The sequence below is a fragment of the Canis lupus genome, chromosome X (genome assembly GCF_011100685.1).
Source record: "Canis lupus familiaris isolate Mischka breed German Shepherd chromosome X, alternate assembly UU_Cfam_GSD_1.0, whole genome shotgun sequence".
In the NCBI taxonomy this organism is placed as follows: Eukaryota; Metazoa; Chordata; class Mammalia; order Carnivora; family Canidae; genus Canis; species Canis lupus.
The window spans coordinates 17,860,039-17,879,969 of NC_049260.1; the positions used below are offsets into that span (position 1 = coordinate 17,860,039).

At 40.1% G+C, this 19,931-nt stretch overlaps 1 protein-coding gene, 1 non-coding gene and 1 pseudogene across 7 annotated transcripts in view; 1 reads left to right on the forward strand and 2 right to left on the reverse strand.

The window, feature by feature from the left end:
* SMS (spermine synthase) overlaps positions 1-18,902 on the forward strand; it is a 55,041-nt gene extending 36,139 nt beyond the window's left edge. For all 6 annotated transcript variants that reach the window (XM_038587064.1, XM_038587058.1, XM_038587062.1 and 3 more), the window contains exons 7-11: positions 422-511; positions 9,289-9,403; positions 10,225-10,304; positions 16,504-16,619; positions 18,378-18,902. In XM_038587064.1, coding sequence (XP_038442992.1) covers positions 422-511; positions 9,289-9,403; positions 10,225-10,304; positions 16,504-16,619; positions 18,378-18,417 — 441 coding nt within the window. In that variant the 3' untranslated portion in view covers positions 18,418-18,902. The remainder of the gene's footprint in view (positions 1-421; positions 512-9,288; positions 9,404-10,224; positions 10,305-16,503; positions 16,620-18,377) is intronic.
* On the reverse strand, positions 8,718-8,819 carry LOC119868595. The gene has a single exon (XR_005386587.1). It is a non-coding gene; the product is annotated as a U6 spliceosomal RNA (small nuclear RNA).
* On the reverse strand, positions 14,309-14,742 carry LOC119868398 (annotated as a pseudogene).
* Positions 18,903-19,931: the final 1,029 nt, after the last annotated feature.

Consider the following 19,931-nt stretch of genomic DNA (forward strand, 5'->3'; position numbering starts at 1 on the left):
CTGCCTTTGACCCGGGGCATGATCCTGGAGTCCCAGGATCGAGTCCCACATCGGGCTCCCCGCATGGAGCCTGCTTCTCCCTCTGCCTGTGTCTCTGCCTCTCTCTCTGTGTCTTTCATGAATAAATAAAATCTTTTTAAAAATTTATTTATTTATTTATTTATTTATTTATTTATTTGAGAGTGTGCGCACAGGGAGGGGCATAGGGAGAGGCAGAGAGAGAATCTCAGGCAGACTGCATGCCGAGCCGAATACAGGGGATGATCTCACAACACTGAGATCATGACCTGAGTTGAAATCAAGAGTTGGACGCTTAACCGACTAAGCCACCCCGGTGCCCTTACTTTTTCTTTAAAATATTATTTCAGAATTCTTTAGTAGATCCAAATTCAGGATAAATTTCTCCTTGACTTGTTTGAACATCGACCAAATGGTGATTGATGGATGTAAGAAATACATGCGGAAAACATGTGGCGACGTCTTAGACAATCTTAAAGGAGACTGCTATCAGGTAATTATGTTTTCTAGATAACATTTTTAAGTCAACTAATAATATGTTATTGACTTGAATTATACCTTCCTAAACAGCTTTAAGTATAATTGGTTAAGAAGGTAAATCCTCTTCCAGGGAAGGAAATTTACCCCCCCCCCAAACTGAGAAGGTACTTTGTGACCCTAAATCAAAGTAGGCCATTCTATAGGTTTACACAGAGTTTTATTCAGGGACACTGACTGACAGGATTGGGCAGAGAATGATCCATGGCAGCTGTGTAGTTATTCTCTGCAAAGTCCAGACTATAGCCCACAGATTTTATGGAGCGAAAGGACAGGAAGAAAGGGCATGGAACCAATAAAAAAAAAATACAAAAAAAAGAAAGGGCATGGTAGTGAGATCATACAGTTCCCATGTACCTCAGAGGGTAGGCATGCACCTAATTGACCTTTAATCAAGCTAATCTTTAATTAGATTTTATGGCACCACCTGTGCATCAGGAAGGGGAAAGGCTGTTACCTCTAAGAGATTCATGGGAAGCCAAAACCCATCCCAGCCTTCCTTGGCAGGCATTTCTGAGGTACGGATATTAATCTCCAAGGTGTTGGAACATGTAGTTCCAAGATAAGAGGGGCAGCGATGGACTCCGTATTATCAGCACCCTTACCTTCTGCTCTTCTAGTTCTTTGCTGAGACTCCTATAATAAAAGAGTAACAAAAGCAGAAGTTGATTGACGTATATACATCGCGTATACTTGGGAGAGACCCAGAGCTGAGTAACTCAGAGGTAGCTTTAGAATTTAGGTTTAAATATCATCTAAATAGGGAAAGGGGTCAAGGTGCCTTGGGGAGTGAGTGACTTGTAGGAAAGATAATGGGCCCTTGCAAGACTGGATGGGGTAGGTACAATATTTGTGACTAAGTTTGTCTGGATGGTGGTATCCATCTCCTGTCCCGTGATAAATAAAGGTCAACCTTCCCTTGTAGAATCCCCTAGAGAGGGGATCTCCCCCAATTCAGTTTTATTTCGGAGGATCTATGTTTAGGCAGATTAAAGGGAGAATCCAGAGAAATCTGCTTTTTGCATTTGTTGTTTTTCAAGTGCCCACAGCTCAAAATAATCAATATACCAAAGTGCCATATTTTGAGGTGGCATATTCTGCTGCACTTCAGACTCTTTGTGTGAGTTCTATGAATGTCTGAACAGTTGCTTCTTGCTGAGCAAATTAGTTTCTCTCCTAAATTGTACTGTACTTGCAAGTTGATCAATTACTAGTTTGTAGGATACGTTTTGTATTGTATTTTGAGCATGCATGTGTTCGGTGCTCATATCTATACTAATTAGAGCAATATAACATACATTTTATTTGAACAGGATCTTAAATGTCTCAAAAAAAAGGTATCTGTCTCCAGATTTATTTTTTTAAATTTTTAAAAAAAAATTTATTCATTTATTCATGAGAGAGACACACACAGAGAGAGAGAGAGAGAGAGAGAGAGAGAGGCAGGGAAGGGACACAGGCAGAGGGAAAAGCAGGCTCCATGCAGGGAGCCTGATGTGGGGACTCGATCCCGGGACTCCAGGATCACGCCCTGGGCTGAAGGCAGGCGCCAAACTGCTGAGCCACCCAGGGATCCCCTGTCTTCAGATTTATAAACCGTTTAGACGAGTGCCTTAATTTATTGATCTGTAAATTGCTTAACCCTACCCCATCTTGCCTAATGTATTTGCATCCAAATTTGATCTCGTGGTGCATACAAGTTAATTTTTTAAGCAGAGAGAATTCTTTCTATATTGCAATGTAGGTGTGATTGTTTTGTGGGCAAAAGGGAAAGGAGGATATATATATATACACACATACATATATATACACACATACATATATATACACACATACATATATATATGTGTGTATATATTTCACATGTACTGTTTGAGAGTTTTAAGAAGGGACAGAGGGTTAAGTTAATCAGAGCATGACAGATTTGTTTAACATGGAGCTAAAAGTTACCATTGTTGTCAAATAATGTTTGCATTGTTAGCCAGACTCTCTGCCTAAGGTGTTTTAACCTGTCATCCTCAAACCTGTACCAAGTGGCTATTGTTTCTATGTTATAGCTAAAGAAGATGAAACTTAACAGAGTTTAAAAGACATTTATTCAAGGTTGTAGGGTAACTTTAGAAGAGTAATTCAGTAAGATTCCTGTCTCCCTGGCTCCTTCTGTTAACTCCCTTGTATGAATTCAGAAAAACAATTTAAGCATAAATAGAACCACAAACCCAAACCTGCAGTAAGGTGGAGTTGTAGGTTGTTATAATTAGAGGCTGAATGTATGTGGGATGATTTACTAATGGCTTTAGAAGACAACTCTTGACTTGCAAGTCTGTCTGAAAGCAGAGCACCAAAGGCAGGTGGTGACTTTGACAATTGGACATTCCAGGAAATGGAAAAGTAGTATTTTATTTGAAGTGGTTCTGCTTTTGAGGAAGTTGGATGCCTGAATGCACCTGCCTACCCCTCCTGTCTTCTTGCTGGATTAGAACAACCATTAAGGGAAGCCTGGAAAATTCTTCTGAGGTTGGGGGTTGCTAGTCTGGGGATAATAATAGGCAAGCCCCTTAGCCATTAAAATACTACCATTAAAAATACACCAGCTCTTTGTAAATGTTTATTTTTATTTTTTTAAATTTAATTATTCATGAGAGAGATAGGCAGAGGGAGAAGCAGGCTCCACGTGGGGAGCCCGATGTGGGACTTGATCCCAGGACCCCACCTGAGCCAAAGGCTCAACTGCTGAGCCACCCAGGTGCCCCTTTGCAAATGTTTATTATTTGGAAAACACATAATTACTCCATTAGTCATCTTTTATTTTTATTTTTTTAATTAAAAATTTTTTTTAAAGATTTATTTTTTATTCATAAGGGACACACAGAGAGAGAGAGAGAGAGGCAGAGACGTAGGCAGAGAGAGAAGCAGGCTCCATGCAGGAAGCCCAATGTGGGGCTGGATCCTTGGACTCCAGGATCACACCCTGGGCGTGAAGGCAGACGCTCAACTGCTGACCACGCAGCCGTCCCCTGTTAATCATTTTTAGAAAATAGGAAATGTTCCAAAACGCTCCCCATTCCTTTTATAATGGTGGAGTAACCTTCATGCTAAAATCCTTAAGGTAGTACAAAAAGGAAACCTAAAGATTGGTTTTGAGGAGTGTATAAGATTTTCAAGTAAAAGAGTAAATTAAATCTAGCGGTTCATTTAAAATAACTCCATTAGGCCCAAGAAAGATTTAGTTCAGAAACATAAAAATGGGAATCTTAAGAAACCTGTCAACATGATTCATTATTAAATGAATTATTTTAAAATATTAACAGATGACAAAGCATTTGGGGGATATTTAGCAGTCATTCTTAATAAAGTCTTTTATCTTAATAAAGATAAAACTGCAATAGAAGGGAGACTACCCAAACATAACAAACTATCAAATTTAATGTTAATGTAAAATGGTGAGATACAGAAGGCATTTCCAGTAAAACTGGAAGTAAAGTGAAGATGCTTATTGTTACCTTTATTCAACATTGTTTTTTTAAGATTTTATTTATTTATTCATGAGAGACACTGAGAGGGAGAGGCAGAGACATAGGCAGAGGGAGAAGCAGGCTCCATGCAGGGAGCCCGATGTGGGACTTGATCCCAGAACTCCGGGATCACGTCCTGAGCCGAAGGCAGACCCTCAACTGCTGAGCCACCCAGGCGTCCATCAACATTGTTTTTGAGGTATTAGCTAATGCAGTAAGGTAGGAGAATGAAAACAGTATAAATATAGAAAGAATCATTATTTGCAGATGATATGAGTGCTTTGAAAATCTAGGAAACTCATCTAGAAAATTAGTTGAGTTAATGAGAATTTGGTAAAGTGATTGGGCAATCAAAAAAAATTTTTTAAGCTATGTTAAATGCAAAAAAGTTTGAATAGAAATTGGAGGTAGAGAGTGGGCTGGAGAGCCTATTCAGAATAATCAATTTTTTTTTAATTTGTAATTTTAATTCTAGAGTAGTTAACGAGTATTATATTAGTTTCAGATGTATAATATAGTGATTCAACGATTCTCTGCATTGCTCAGTGCTCATCACGATAAGTGTACTCCTAATCCCCATCACCTATTTCCCCCATCCCCCTGCCCACCTTCCCTCTGTAACCATCTGATGAATATAATTAAGGGTGGTTTTTGGTTTGTCTCTTTTGTTTGCTCATTTGTTTCTTAAATTCCACATATGAGTGAAATCCTATGGCATTTGTCTTTCTCTCACTGACGTTTCACTTAGCATAATACACTGTAGCTCCATCCATGTCATTACAAGTGGCAAGATTTTGTTTTTTTATGGCTGAATAAAATCCCGCTGTGTATAAACACACACACACACACACACACACACACACACACCCCCACTTTTTTATCCATTCATCAATTGATGGACCCTTGGGCTGCTTCCATATCTTGGCTCTTGTAAATAATGCTGCCATAAACGTTGGGGTGCACGTATCCCTTTGAATTAATAATGTTCTTGTATTCTTTGGGTAAATATCCAGTAGTGCAATTGCTGGGTCATAGGGTAGTTCTTTTTTTTTTTTTTTTTTTTTTAACTTTTTGAGGAACTTCCATACTGTTTTCCATAGTGGCTGCCCCCGTTTGCATTCCCACCAATAGTGCAAGAGGGTTCCCTTTTCTCCACATCCTCACCAACACGTGTTGTTTCTTGTGTTGTTAATTTTAGCCATTCTGACAGGTGTCAGGCAATACCTCACTGTAGCTTTGATTTGCATTTCCCTGACGATGAGTGAGGTTGAGCATCTTTTCAAGTATCTGTTGGCCATCTAGATGTCTTTGGAAAAATGTCTGTTTATATCTTCTGGCCATTTTTAAGTTGGATTGTTTGTATTTTGGGTATTGAGTTGTGTAAATTCTTTATATATTTTGGATCCTAACCTTTTATCAACTATGTCATTTGTAAATATCTTCTCCCATTTCATAGGTTGTCTTTTAGTTTTGTTGATTGATTGTGTCCTTTGCTGTGCAGGAGCTTTTATTTTTTATTATTTTTTTAAAAGATGCATTTCATATTTTATTTATTATTTTTAAATATTTTATTTATTTATTCATAGAGACAGAGAGAGAGAGGCAGAGATACAGGCAGAGGGAGAAGCAGGGTCCACGCAGAGAGCCTGACGTGGGACTGGATCCAGGGTCTCCAGGATCATGCCCCAGGCTGCAGGCGGCGCTAAACCGCTGCACCACTGGGGCTGCCCAGGAGCTTTTTATTTTGATGTCCCAGTGGTTTATTTTTGCTTTTATTTCCCTTGCCTCAGGAGACCTATCTAGAGAAAGGTTGCTATGACTAATGTTAGAGGTTACTGCCTGTGCTCTCTCCTAGGATTTTTATGGTTTCAGGTTTTACAGTTAGGACTTATGACCAATTGTTAAATACCTGGGAATATATTTAAATAAGAATGGTATTGTGGTACTGGTAAGAATTATGTCAGGATCTTCTTGAAAGACCATAACTGAAGTTGGAATATACGGAGAGACATGTTATATTTTTAAGACGAGAACACCAGAACAATGTCTGTAACTTCCTAATTACAAGTAGTTCTAATCAGAATCCGAAAGTTTTTAGAATTAGATCAAATGATTTTTGAGTTCATTTGTAACAATAAATACCTAAGAATAGCCAAAAAATAAATTTAAAAAAATCATACTGCTGGGAGATTTTCCTGTTGTTTATCATTTACTGTTAAAGCATAGTAACTAAATAGTGTGGTGTTGACACAGGAATGGATAAAAGGAATGGCACAGAGACTTTGAACATGTCTGAGTATATATTTGTACTAGTAATAGATGGCCTAAGCTATATTTCAGTTTGCTTGGGAAAAGGAGATTTAGTTGATTTCATAGGCCATGCCAACACAATGGGCTGTCCATTCCCATGAGAACAAAGTTAACATGACCTTGGAAGCCATAGAAAAGTTAATCTCAGATGGCTTAAGCTCTGGATACAAAAACTTAATACATTTAGGGAAATTTAGCATATTTAACTTTGGATTTAGGAAACCTTTTAAAAGAAAGACAAACCCAGAAACCATAACAACAACCTAATCCCATAAATGAAGCTGGAAAAACTGGTAACAGACACGACAGGGATTTAATCCCTTTAATAATATAAAGAGCCCCTACAATTTAAAATTTAAAAATTAAGATAATTAAATGGAAAAAATGTAAAGGGCATGAACTGGTATTTCTCAGAAGACAAAAATTAAATATCCTATAAACTTCTAACAAGATGCTCACCCCTTTTAGTGGCCCAGCAAGTTCACGTGAAGACATTAGCGAAGGACCTGTCGCAATAGAAGAGGGACAACATCCAGTGTTGGGGAGGATGCAAGGGAATAGGTGCTTGCATGCATAGCTAGTTGGGGCATGAGTTACTATCCAAACTATAAAAACTAAAATCTACATCCCTTTTGTATCAGCAACCTAGTGTTTGAATGTCTGGCTTACAGCCAGACATCTATACAAGGAGGTTAAAGAGTAGTTTTTTATGGAATGGTACAATATAAAAAAAAAATTAGGGGATCCCTGGGTAGCTTGGTGGTTTAGCACCTGCCTTCGGCCCAGGGCCTGATCCTGGAGTCCCGGGATCGGGTCCCGCGTCGGGCTCCTTCCAATAGAGCCTGCTTCTCCCTCTGCCTGTGTCTCTGCCTCTCTCTCATGAATAAATAAAATCTTAAAAAAAAATCATTATCCCCCCCAAAAATCTACGATGACACCGAACAGTGTTAGATGAAAAACTTCAAGTTCAGAATATGTGTGATCCTAGTTCTAAAAAGAACAGCATGTGTGTTTATCTGAGAACGTGTGTTGGTAAGAGTGTATACGAGCATAGGAGAAAACTGAGCATATCACACAGGATTGATTAGTGTCTTCTAGATCTTCGAATGGTTGTACTTAGATGATACATTAAGTGAAGCAAGTTATAAAACCTTAGGGCTATAAGATCGAGTTCTTAAAATTGTGACTGAGGATCTCTGTGAGAACATTCATAGGAAAAATCCTGGAATGGGTTATTTTAGGGAATTTTGGCAAACGACTTCTGACTTCTATGAATTTTTCATGAGTATGTATTTTGTAACTAGAAAAATATAAGGCAAGGAGAGTAACTCCTCTGTTAGTTCAGGATGTTACCTACAGCCAGATGGGTCCCCAGCCTATGGCTTCAATACTTAAAAGATAAGGAAAGCCCCAAACTTACTTCCTTGTACAGTTGACCCTTGAACAACATGGGGGTTAGGAATGCTGACCCCTACACACAGAAATTTGCACATAACTTAAAAAAAATTTTTTTAAAGATTTTATTTATTTATTCATGAGAGAAGCAGAGACACAGGCAGAGGGAGAAGCAGGCCCCATGCAGGGAGCCCGATGTGGGACTCGATCCTGAGACCCCCAAGGGTCATGCCCTGGGCCGAAGGCAGTGCTAAATGGCTGAGCCACCTGGGCTGCCCTGCACGTAACTTTTGACTCCCCCAAAACTTTACTTAATAACATTCTGTTGACTGGAGGTGTTACCAAGAACATAAATAGTCAACACATTTTGTATGTTATATGTATTATATACTATATTCCTACAATAAAGTAAGCTAGAGAAAATGTGATTAAGAAAATCATAAGGAAGAGAAAATATTTTTACAATATTCTATGGTATTAGGGGAAAAAAACCTGCAAATAAGTGGACCCAGACAGTTCAAACCGATGTTGTTCAAGGATAATTGTTTATTGTAAAGGATCTGTTTGAGAATTCCAGCTCTTAACTGCTGTACTCATTAATAATTGTGATTGTGGGAGTTGGTATTCTTTTACATAATTGTATTACCAACAGTATTCAAAGTGGTAAAAAAAAATATCTTGAAAAACTGTAGGTTAATAGTTTGAGGTGAGATGTAAAAAATCAATAGACAATGTAGTCATTAAGTGGCATAAAAAGAAAAACTAAAAGTAGAAGAAAATATAGATAGTAGTAGGAGAGGCAATATAGATTCAAGTGTGAACTTGGCTTTCATATAGATATAGGTGTACTTCTTGGCTCCATTTCCTATTGGGTACCTTTGGGCAAGCTACGTAACCCTTCTCCTCTCCTTCCCCCCCCTTCTCCTTCTCACTCTGTCTCCCAAGAGTATGGGATGCTTCATGAATTTGTCTCTCATCCTTGTGCAGAGGCCATGCTAATCTTTCTGTATCCTTCCAATTTTAGTATGTGTGCTGCTGAAGCAAACGCTGCATATCCTTTCCCTCTCTCTCTCTCTTTTGGAGGGGCAGAGGGAGAAGAAGAGAGAGGGGAGAGAAGAGAATCTTAAATAGGCTCCACTCCTCACCCAGCACAGAGCCCAAGTGCTCCATCCCACAACCCTGAGATCATGACCTGAGCCAAAATCAAGAGTCAGGTACTTAGCCAACTGAGCCACCCAGGCGCCCCTTTGTAACCCCTCTTAATTTTTCCCATTTTAAACTGTGGATAATAATAGTACCTGTAGATGTGTTGCTTAGATTAAATCAGAAGGCAGACAAAGCATATAGTAGGCACTGATTTGTAGCTGTTATAGGCATGGATGGAAGTCATTTTTGTTCATGTGGCAGGTGCTGTGGATCCCAGCAGCAGTTTGCATTTTCCTCCCTCCTCTAGAAGGGTGTATATGCTTCCATAGGAGCCAGCTTACACGCATCTATTCCTCTTTTTTGGAAGGTTCTAATAGAAGACTGTATTCCAGTACTGAAGAGGTACGCCAAAGAAGGGAGAGAGTTTGATTATGTGATTAATGATTTGACAGCTGTTCCAATCTCCACGTCTCCAGAAGAAGGTAGATTCTGTTTTTTCTTTTATAACCAACATGTTAATGAAAATGATTTTTTTGGGGCGCACCCTGTGAGAATGGAAGGCTCTTAGAGATTGTCTCCTTAATAAGTTCCTTCATGTTTTCAAGGGTGGTTCAACTGAGGCCCACAGTGGAAGGATGGCTGGGTTTCTGTCACCAAATGAGTAAATTTACTCAGTCATTTGAGAGAAACATTAAATAAAATGATGCATAATCACATCATTGAGAAATTAGCTTGTTTGGTAATTTAGTTCTATCCTGTGATTTTTAACTTGTCATGGGACAAACTGGTGACCTTTCTAAGCAACACTAGAAACAGTTCCCCATTCTCAAAACACACACTCCAAACCACTGCCCGCTTGGCGTTTTGGTGTTACTGTTCTTTCTATAACTTTGCCTTCCTGCTGAGTTTGCAAACTGAGTCCCCACCTGATGACCCTTGCTGTTTGTCTCGGGATGTCACTACTTCCCCCTTAAAGCTGTTATTTTTCAGATTTCCACTTCTGCCTTTCTGTCAAATCATTATTGGTATCGTGAAAGCAGTGCTCAGCACATGGATATTTGCTTTTGATCATGCGTAAGTCTGTGCACATGTGTGCAGGACACCCAAAAATGACAGCAAATTTTCACGAATGAGCTCTTGAATATTGGGTCTTAAGCTCTTGGCTGTTTCTTTTTTTGGTATTGTTGAATATTAATGTGGATATTTGACTTTATTTATTTTTTTGATATTTGACTTTAGATGTTGTTTCTGATGCACGCAAACCCATGTTTGTATAACATACATTTTTCTTTTTAACATCCAGATTCCACATGGGAGTTTCTCAGACTGATTCTTGACCTCTCAATGAAAGTACTGAAACAGGATGGGAAATATTTTACACAGGTAGACTGCTTAACTGTTTCTTCCCAAAACTCTCCATAAGAATTTTATATTTGAAATTTGCATGCATTTTATTGGAATTTGTCTCTTAAGGATAGAACATTGTAACTGAATTATGTTCTTTCAAACAGTAGGTTATAAATAGCTGACCTGTCATCTTGTGGGAATTAATGAGTTCTGTTGTGTCCTTTTATTGCGCAGTGTTCTCACTCACTGACCTGGGGCTGTGGCTGTACTATGATGTACTGCCACCAGATGGAGACACAGATCGTGATATTTTTGTTTGGTCTTGTTTTTTAAAATTTTCCCTCTCATCCTCTAGGAGATTCTTCACTGGAAAGCCGATTTATCAACATAACTTTCATAAATTGCTTTGACTGTAGTATGAGCTCCTACCACCAGATGGAAGCAAATTGTTTTTTTTTCCTCCTTCTCTATGGGATTCTTAAATTGGAAAAAAAAAAAAAAGTTTAAAATTTGTATGTTATATAAAAAAATATACATATAACCTACTAAAGCCCTGAAGAAAATTCTGAAAATGACCACAAAGGGAGCTAAATGATGATCTGAGTCACTTTATTGCTACAACAATCCCTTGATTCATTAGCAGAAGATAAGCACTTACTTAGGTAGTACTGCACTATGGTCCCTATAATTCTTATTAAGTGCTTTCGGGAGATCTCCCCCACCCCTTTAAAAAGCTTTAGTATATTTAAATGTCAAAAACTAGTAGAGAGGTCTTAACTTTATTCTCCCAAGGAGGCATTTTAATGCAGGCCCGGGGCAGTTGATGGAATCTGAGATTATAATGCTGAAAACAACTTGGCAACTGTCAGACATCTTGAATTAGTCTTCAGCCCATCCCATTTTCTTCCCCTTCCCTTCCCCATGGTGATTAATCCTAGACCTTGCCCTTGGTGAAAGTACTGGGAACTTCAAGGGAAACAGATGACTATATGAATGGATTTTTTTGGCCTGATGTTTAGAAATGAAATTTTTTTAACACATTCTAGGCTTGACTCTCTTAAAGCAGGGGTCTGCAAACTATGGGCCAGATCTCTCCTACTGCTTGTTTTGATAAGGTTTTCTTGCCAGACAGCCACACCCATTCGTGACATTTTACCTTTGACTTCTCTAATGCTCTAGGTGCCCACTGAGTGGTTGGGATGGGGACTGTGATCTCTATGCCTAAACTCTTCATTCTGGTCCTTTACAGATGGAGTTTGCAGACCCATGATTTATAGGAAGTCTACCATGAAACCTGCTTAAAGTTGTCTTACTTTTGTGAGAACAAACCAAATTCAATGAGTTAGGTTTTTTTCATGAGTGGCTATTTCTCAAGCCGAGCATATGGCTAGAATTTGGTTCTTAGGTTTCCGTAAATAGAACTCTCTAGCAGCTTAAGTTGGGGAAGAATGGGAGGTTCTGGGATTTTTCACCAAAAGAGACTGAAAACCGTTCGGGGCCACTGTAGGCAGCGTGGCACAGAACAGGCAGACTTAGGAAGGAAGTGTGACTGTTCTCTTTTGTTGTGTTTGCCTGCTAGACTGCTGTCTTGGGGAGCTGGTATCGTAGGGTGGGGGGCTACTACAAGTGCTGCTTGCTGAGCAGATCACCACAGCTGGTTTGTAGATACTAATGATCCAGGCTTTGATAATTTGCCATTACCAACCAACTTTTAGGAAAAATCACGCCCAGGGCTGTTCAAAAGATACATTAGGATAGGTTTCCTGTCCCTGCATTCATTACAGTTGGAAACACAGGGCAAGCTCCTTTACGATACTCTGGGATCATATGGTACTTTCGGTGGTTGAATGTGTCACATGGTGCAATCCATGTGGAGTAAGTGTTAGAAGGCCTTGGAAGAGGCAGTAGTTGAGTCAAGAGCACAGGGTGGTTTGATTCAGGATATGCTGATTTGTCATGATGTATGTTTTAAATATTTAAAAGTTTTTTTAAAGATTTATTTATTTTATTTTATTTTATTTTTTTAATTAGATTTATTTATTTTAGAGAGAAAGTGCATGTGTGTGCCCACGTGCATGACTTGAGGGGAGGGGTAGAGGGAGACTCTCCACTGAGCCTGGAGCCCAACCTGGGGCTCGCCCACAGCCCACGAGATCATGACCTGAGCTGAAATCAAGAGTCTGACATTTAACCGACTGAACCATTCAGGCACCCCCGTAGTCCTTTTTAAAACTGCCATGTGATAATGTTCAGGAGATACTCTTGATTCACGCCTACCTCCCCTTTCCAGAGCATGTAGCTCAGAACTGAAGTGTCAAGATGGGATGAAAATGTTGTTTGACCTGTTACTTGGCGACAGACAAAACCTGAATGTCCTGCCTCAAATCGCTTGCATCACAGTAGCAAGTTCTTGATGTCACTAGTATGACTGTGACTGCACGAACACAGCCTAGTTACTGCACCACAAAGCTGGGGAGGTGTAGGGAATGCTGTGCTGTGGAGTGGGTGGGAATTGAGTGGCTCTGGTGGGCCAGGGCAGGGGGCGGTGGGGGTTGAATCCAGGGAAGATTTGCTTTCAAGAGACTGGAAGAGATAGGTCCTGGGACTTTACCTCCCTCACTTGTCTTCTCCACTCCCCATTAAGATAAACCCTGAAGGTCTTTTGATATAAAATTATGTATGTGGCATTCACATAAGTTATGCAAAATACCACCACCCCTCGCTTGAGAAGTGGACATTAACTAGTACCTTCGCTTGACACATCAACATTCCTTCCTAATCCCTGTCCACCTTCCAGAAGGTAACCTATCTTTACTGTTATTCTTTTTTATTCCTGTTTTTCTCTTATTTCCTCTTTCTCTCCTCTTCTCTCTCGTAAACTCTGTGCCTAATGTGGGGCTCAAACTTTTGACTCCAAGATCAAGAGTCACACACTCCTGACTGAGCCAGCTAGGTACCCCCATGTACTTTTCTTCCTTTTTTTTCTGTTAAAGATTTTATTTATTTATTTGATAGAGTGAGAGAACACAAGCAGGGTGAGCAGCAAAGGGAGAGGGAGAAGCAGGCTCCCCCACTGAGCAGGATGCCTGATGCAGGGCTCGATCCCAGGACCCTGAGATCATAACCTGAGCCAAAGGCAGACATTTAACCAACTGAGCCACCCAGACACCCCTCCACCCTGTACTTTTCTTTGTAGGTGTTTTACATGTGTAATTTCCTAAATCATTATATTTTGTAGTTTGCTTTAACTTGATAAGAATGGTGTTGTTAAGGATGTATTCTTCTGGACCTGTTAATTTTTTTTACATTACAGAATTCATAACCTGCTAACTTAAATTTAAAAGAAAAACAAGGGTGCCTGGATGGCTCAGGCAGTTAAGTGTCTGACTTTTTTTTTTTAAGATTTATTTATTTTATTAGAGCATGAACAGGAGCAGCAGAGGGGGAGAGGGAGAGAATCTCAAGCAGACCCTCTGCTGAGCATGGAGCCTGAAGCAAGGCTTCACCTCATGACCATGAGAACATTACCTGAGTCGAAACCCAAGAGTCAGACACTTAACCGACGGAGCCGCCCAGGTGCCCCATGTGTCAGACTCTTGATTTTGGCTTAGGTCGATCTCCACATTGGACTGTATGCTGGGTATAGAGCCTACTGGGGATTCTCTCTCTCCCTCTGTGTCCCTCTCTGTGCTCTCTCAAATAAATAATAATAAAAGATAAAAACAATACAGAATTCTATAAAAAGTGTCACCTCTACTCACAGCTAACACGGGGCAAAGAAAACTTTCTAGAGCCGAACTACTAAACTGGGATTCACCTCTTAGGATGGCACTCCTCCCCACCCCCTCCAACATTACTCCCTTCTCATCCTTTTCTTTTTTTTTTTTTACTCCCTTCTCATCCTTAAGAGGTGTTTAACTCTCTGCTCTTGGGTTTTTGTTCTGCATCTCCAATATGTCTTTTCTTCCTTTTTTTTTGGGGGGGGGGTCCATTGAGGCATTTTATTTGCATCTATGTATTACATCCCTAGAAAAAAGGAATCACAGGATTTTCCCTCTTGTGTATTTTTGTATTGCTTCTTCATGGTCCATGATGCCAGCTAAAGTTGTCAGCACAGTGAAACCAAACTGGTGGAGGGGGAGCCGTTTTTCTAGATCTTTCAGTTGTACATCAGATCTGGGGCTGATCACTCTGCATACACTTGTTTTACCTGCCTGTGAGGTTCACAGCAATTTTCCCAGCTCTGTGATCATCAGTGATTTCAGATTCACCAATGTAACCATGCTTCATCATCACAGTTAGAAATCGGACATTGACTTTGGAGCATGGCTTATTAAGTACCTGGCATTTGCCTCTCTTTTCGGCATTGTTAATGTTCTTGAGAGCATCTGCCAGGACATTGATGTGCACCATTATGGCAGCAGAGACAGATCCAATATGTCTTTCTTAAGAAAAAAAAATGTATTTCCATTTAAAAACACAGGAAAGTAAAGTAAAATGTATCACATTACTTTTTTTGGGTAGGTCTCCATTTGTGGTGAGGTTTTTTTCCTTTCTTTTTTTAAACTACTTTTTGACGGTGTTGGGGAAGAACAAATTGAAACTTTCCTATTTCCTTACCACATTCTTACTAAGGACATCCTCCCATATGCCCTCAATAAAGAGAATGCAGTGTCAATTTTAAGATGGCAAGAAAAGCCATTGAACTGTGCACCTAGGTGGCATTTCCATTCTATAGCTTCCCCAGTGGTGATGTGTTCTAAAAACATCCAGGCAGTGTTTTCTATTTGTGAATCTAAAATTACACATGTGGTGTTTATATACTCTCACAGTGAACTTAATGTTGAAACCAAATTATATACTGGTGAAGGGCACTTTGGCCAAATCCCACTGCAGGACCCTAGATGATGGGTTACTAAACCGGCTGGCACTGAAGGACGACGTCATGCTGAGCAAATGTGCTAAGTTAAAACCACTGAGGGCAGCTCTCAGAATAGTTCTTTTTGCCCACTTGCCTGTAGCTGGTTGGTTGATTTCGAAATATCCTTCTTGGGGATGCTTACATCACAGGATGCCTTGCCTTCATTTGTAAGTGATTTTCATTTTACATTGTACTTACCTATTCTAAGGCACAGTGATAGCGAAGAAGAAATAGAATCAGCACACATGTTCAGTAATCTTCAGAATGTTAAGAACTTCAGAGGTTAAAAGGAAATAGGTGGTATTAAGTACCCATTTTGAAAAGCCCTTGGGGGAAAATTGTGCTAATATGATAAGCCCTACCCCAGACCTACCGAACAAAAATCACTTGTGATTCATACACACATTAACGATTAAGAAGCACTGCTCTAGGGGTGCCTGGCTGGCTCAATCAGTGGAACGCGGAAAGTGGCACTCTTAATCTTGGGGATGTGAATTCAAACCCCACGTTGGGTGTAGAGATTACTTTCAAAAAACAAACAGCAGCACTGCTGTAGAACCATGCAGATACTATATCCACAGCTCTACCCTGTTCTTAGCCAGCATCTGATTCATCCTTTTTTTTTTCTCCACGGTCACAGAGTAGCTCACTCTTTATCCTTGATGGTCCAGAAGTGGAAACTGTCCCTGTAGCCCCCAGCCGACTTCACTGTGTCTCCTTGACCACAGTTTAGAACAATGAAGTCAGGAGAAAATGATAAGGAGTCGAATTTCAGGATAGCCTTAGCACATATATTCTGAGTAAACTTTTGTCCTCTTCGGCCTTAAAATCACCTATTTGGGGGAAAGCATGGAGATGGGAATATAGTTCTGTGTCATTGTTTCAGATTGTTAGGGAGGTTGTAGTTTTAAGCCATTCTGGAAATGGAAAACCTGATCATTTTGATGCTTCATTCTCAACACTGTGGTGACAACTGGGCAAACATTTTGAATGACTGTGTATGAATCTTTGCTCATTGCAATGGTGTTGATACAGTGACTCTGTTACTAGTGAGACATTGGTCTTCCTGCTTTCTGTTGCTTCATACTCTGAAGAGTTTGAAATGGCTTGGTAAATGAGGTAGAAGGATAATGAGCTAATGGATCTGTAAGTAGAACTGAATGCAGTTTGTCAAAGTACAGAAGCCTTATCTTCAGAGATGAACTTTTTCATCTAATGATAAAATTGGTTTCATTTATTAGAGACCTTCCCATGAGCAGGGGCCCTCAGTAAGACTCAAGAATCCCATTGTTTGCTTTTCTCTCTTTGATTTAGGGTAACTGTGTGAATTTGACGGAAGCCTTGTCGCTCTATGAAGAACAGCTTGGGCGCCTGTATTGTCCTGTGGAATTCTCAAAGGAGATCGTCTGTGTTCCCTCATACTTGGAATTGTATCCTTGGACCATAACACTGTATTGTCAGATCAGAAGACCCAAGTAAATCCCATGCCAGTTCAACATTTGAAATCCAATAATAAATGGGATTAGCTCTGTACTATATAAGGCCACGGTATTCAATCGTGGCTGCACGTTGGCATTCCCCAAAACTTTGAAATAGTGCTGCTTCCTGGGTCCCACCCTCCGATTCTGGGGCGTGGCTTACCACAGCCTCCCTAGGTGGTTCCGCTGATTAAGCGCCATTGGTTGTCAGAGGCTAGCCCCAGAACTGCAGCATCCCCTGGGAAGAAGTTAGGGTGCAGATTCTCAGGCCCCACCCAGGAGAGGCTGGAGGGAAGTCCTGCTGAGCCGTCTTAACCGGCCGGCCAGGAGACTGACGTACATATATAGCTTCGGAAGCCCTAGTCGGGGAAGCACCACTTGAGCTGTAGCAGGCAAAAAGAATGAATATGCTCATGTTATTTTATTTTTTTTACACTGAAAAAGTACTCAAATTTTTAATAAGATTTTGAAAAATATGGTTCTAGAGACTAATATCTCAATGTAACAGAAATATACTTAATTGTGTATCACTTTATTTACAAACTACTTCCACATTCTTATTTCTTTTTTTTTGCTGGAGTTTTATTTTATTTAAAAAAATTTTTTTTATTGGAGTTCAATTTGCCAACATATAGAATAACACCCAGTGCTTATCCCGCCAAGTGCCCCCCTCAGTGCCCATCACCCAGTCACCCTAACCCCCCGCCCACTTCCCCTTCCACTACCCCTTGTTCATTTCCCAGAGTTAGGTGACTCATGTTTTGTCACTCATTTTACTTTTATATTGAGATTCTCCCACCTTAATATTAGCTTCTACGCTTCACCTGATCCTGGCTTGTACTAGAAACCACGAGCCAAAAATAATGCCGGGGATTGCAAAGTTAATAACGTTGGTCGTCTTTGTTAGTTCCCCTTTGTAAAGTGAGTCCTGAGAAAAACCAGAATGAGAGTATTATCGTTGGAAATTTAAGATGCCGTTCTTCCTAAAAGGCAGACTCTAGTCTCCAGATAAAAGCTTCCTTATCTGAGGTGGCCGAGTCCAGTTTCCTGTCACAGCAGTCTTCGTTGCTGTCTAGGATCCTGTGACTGCTCCTTGCCCACGAGCCCTGGCAGCCTGTGGCAGAGACTCAAGCCCTAAGAAACCCCCTAGGTCCTGGGAAGGAGGGGAGCAGTCTGTGGGGTGGCCGTTTGCTTCCATGGCGTGTGGGGATCCTTGACCTCTCTCCCCCTCCCAACGGTCTCCTTTTGGAGCACTTTTTACAGTCAGATCTGTTTATATACTGAGAGATTGTAGAAACTCTCAGTCTCTCCATCCTTCTACCTTTTCTCCTCTTTCCTCCCTACCTCTCCTTTCTCCCCCTCCCCCCATCCCCAATCTCTCCCCTCTGTCCCACCCTTCATTGTCATATTCATTCCCTAAAACATCTAAAGACTTAGGAAGCAGTAGCATCACCTGAGGGAATATTTGTATGCCTTTACCTTTTTCTCCACTTGGCTCCCTTCTCCCTTCCAGTGTCCTCCCGGTCACAGAGGGGAGGAGTCCAGGTGGTCAAGTGGCCATGTTTTAAGAGGCCTTAATTGCCATCACCTCAGTGCTTCAATCCATGAAGCTTTCAATCCATCTTCCAATTTGTAGGTTAGCAAACAAATTTTAAGTGCTGTCTGTTCTTCCTTGAATTGCCTGCTCTTATTCCTTGACTCCCTGTCCAGGTGGGTATTTTACACTGTTTGGAAGAAAGCTAAACCTTGAAGACCAATCTCCTAATCATGTGTGCTGCAAATAGCCTTCCTGACCTTCATATGCTGTACATGACATCGAAATGAGTCAGGCAATTGATTGTGAATTCCTTCAAGTTTTCTTTTTTTAATTATTATTTTTAATTTAAACAAAACAAATGGAAAATGTATATTTTGATGCGCTGGGGTGTTAATTTTTTTGAAAGTCAGCTGAAGGATGATTAGACAGCACAGTGAAGGCTGCTAAATGCACTGAACCCCTAGAATGTGATTTTTGTTACTTTTCTGTGTGTGTGTGTGGGCTTTTTTGTTTTGTTTCAGTAGACTTCAAATTCAGTTGTTTGGAGGAATGAACATCATTGTTTTATTCTGGAGGGAAGTTCTTTGATGGTGTTTCTTTCCCAAAAAAATTGACCTAGATATTAAAATTTGGTGCTTATAAGAAAGAGTTAAGAAAAAATGAATAGCAATGCTTCGATTAAAATTATAAATGAGAAATTTCATGTGTTTGTTGTTTTATTTCAGCCAGGTCCCCGTTTTCTCACTGTTGATCTCACAGAACAAAAGTGTCTCCTGGTCTCATTTATCTCTTTATAACAGGATGGCCTTAGGGCCTTTTTTGAACAGTAGTAATGACTTCATTTACCACCGTGGTAAATGATACACAGCCTATTACATTCACCAGTTCTTCGTTATAAAATTGACCCGAGGATAGGAAGAGATTTGGCCTTACTGTAAAGTTGAAAGTCAGAAGCTTATTTCTATTCCCACTGTTATTGGTGTATCGGATGTGGAAATACAGGTCCTTTTCGATTGCCGCAGTGAAACTTTTTAAGATTTTTAGAGACACAGGGATAGGATGATAGTTTGTGGAGAGACCCGCAACGAGAGCAGTGTACGCTCTCCTAAGGGAGTGCGGGTAACTAACAGCTTGATAGTGTGTTTGTGGATAACAATCCACATCAAAGGGAGGGGTCTGCTGACTCAGATTATTAGACATCAGTGGTTATATTGTTTTTTTAAAAGGTTTACGCTTTATCAAGGGCATGAGTTCATTATGGTGAATTTGTAGTGAGCACAGCATTAGAAATTAAAATCTTCAGTGTGGGTTTGGAGATAGAATTAAGTGTCAACCTGGAACATCCCTCTTCCTCCCAAGATAGATTTATCTAACAGATGTTCTTCTTTTTTTTAATCGTATTGTTGTTGTTGCTTTTTTAAGATTTTATTTTTAAGTAAACTCTACACTGATGTGGGGCTTGAACTCATGACCCCTAGGTCAAGAGTCATATACTCTACTGACTGAGCCAGCCAGGTGCCCCTCTAATGGATACTCTAAAAAAAAAAAAAAAGAGTGCATGCTGACTTTTCTTTTTTACTACGTTGGCATGGAAGAAGAAACAGTAACAAAGGGAGAGTTAGTCATGTTGGTACTAGATTGGCTTTCAGCAAATATTTTTCTTGTGCATAGAGCTTAAAAACAGCATTGGTAGACAGAATCCTACCTACCCTCTCAAACTCTCCCGT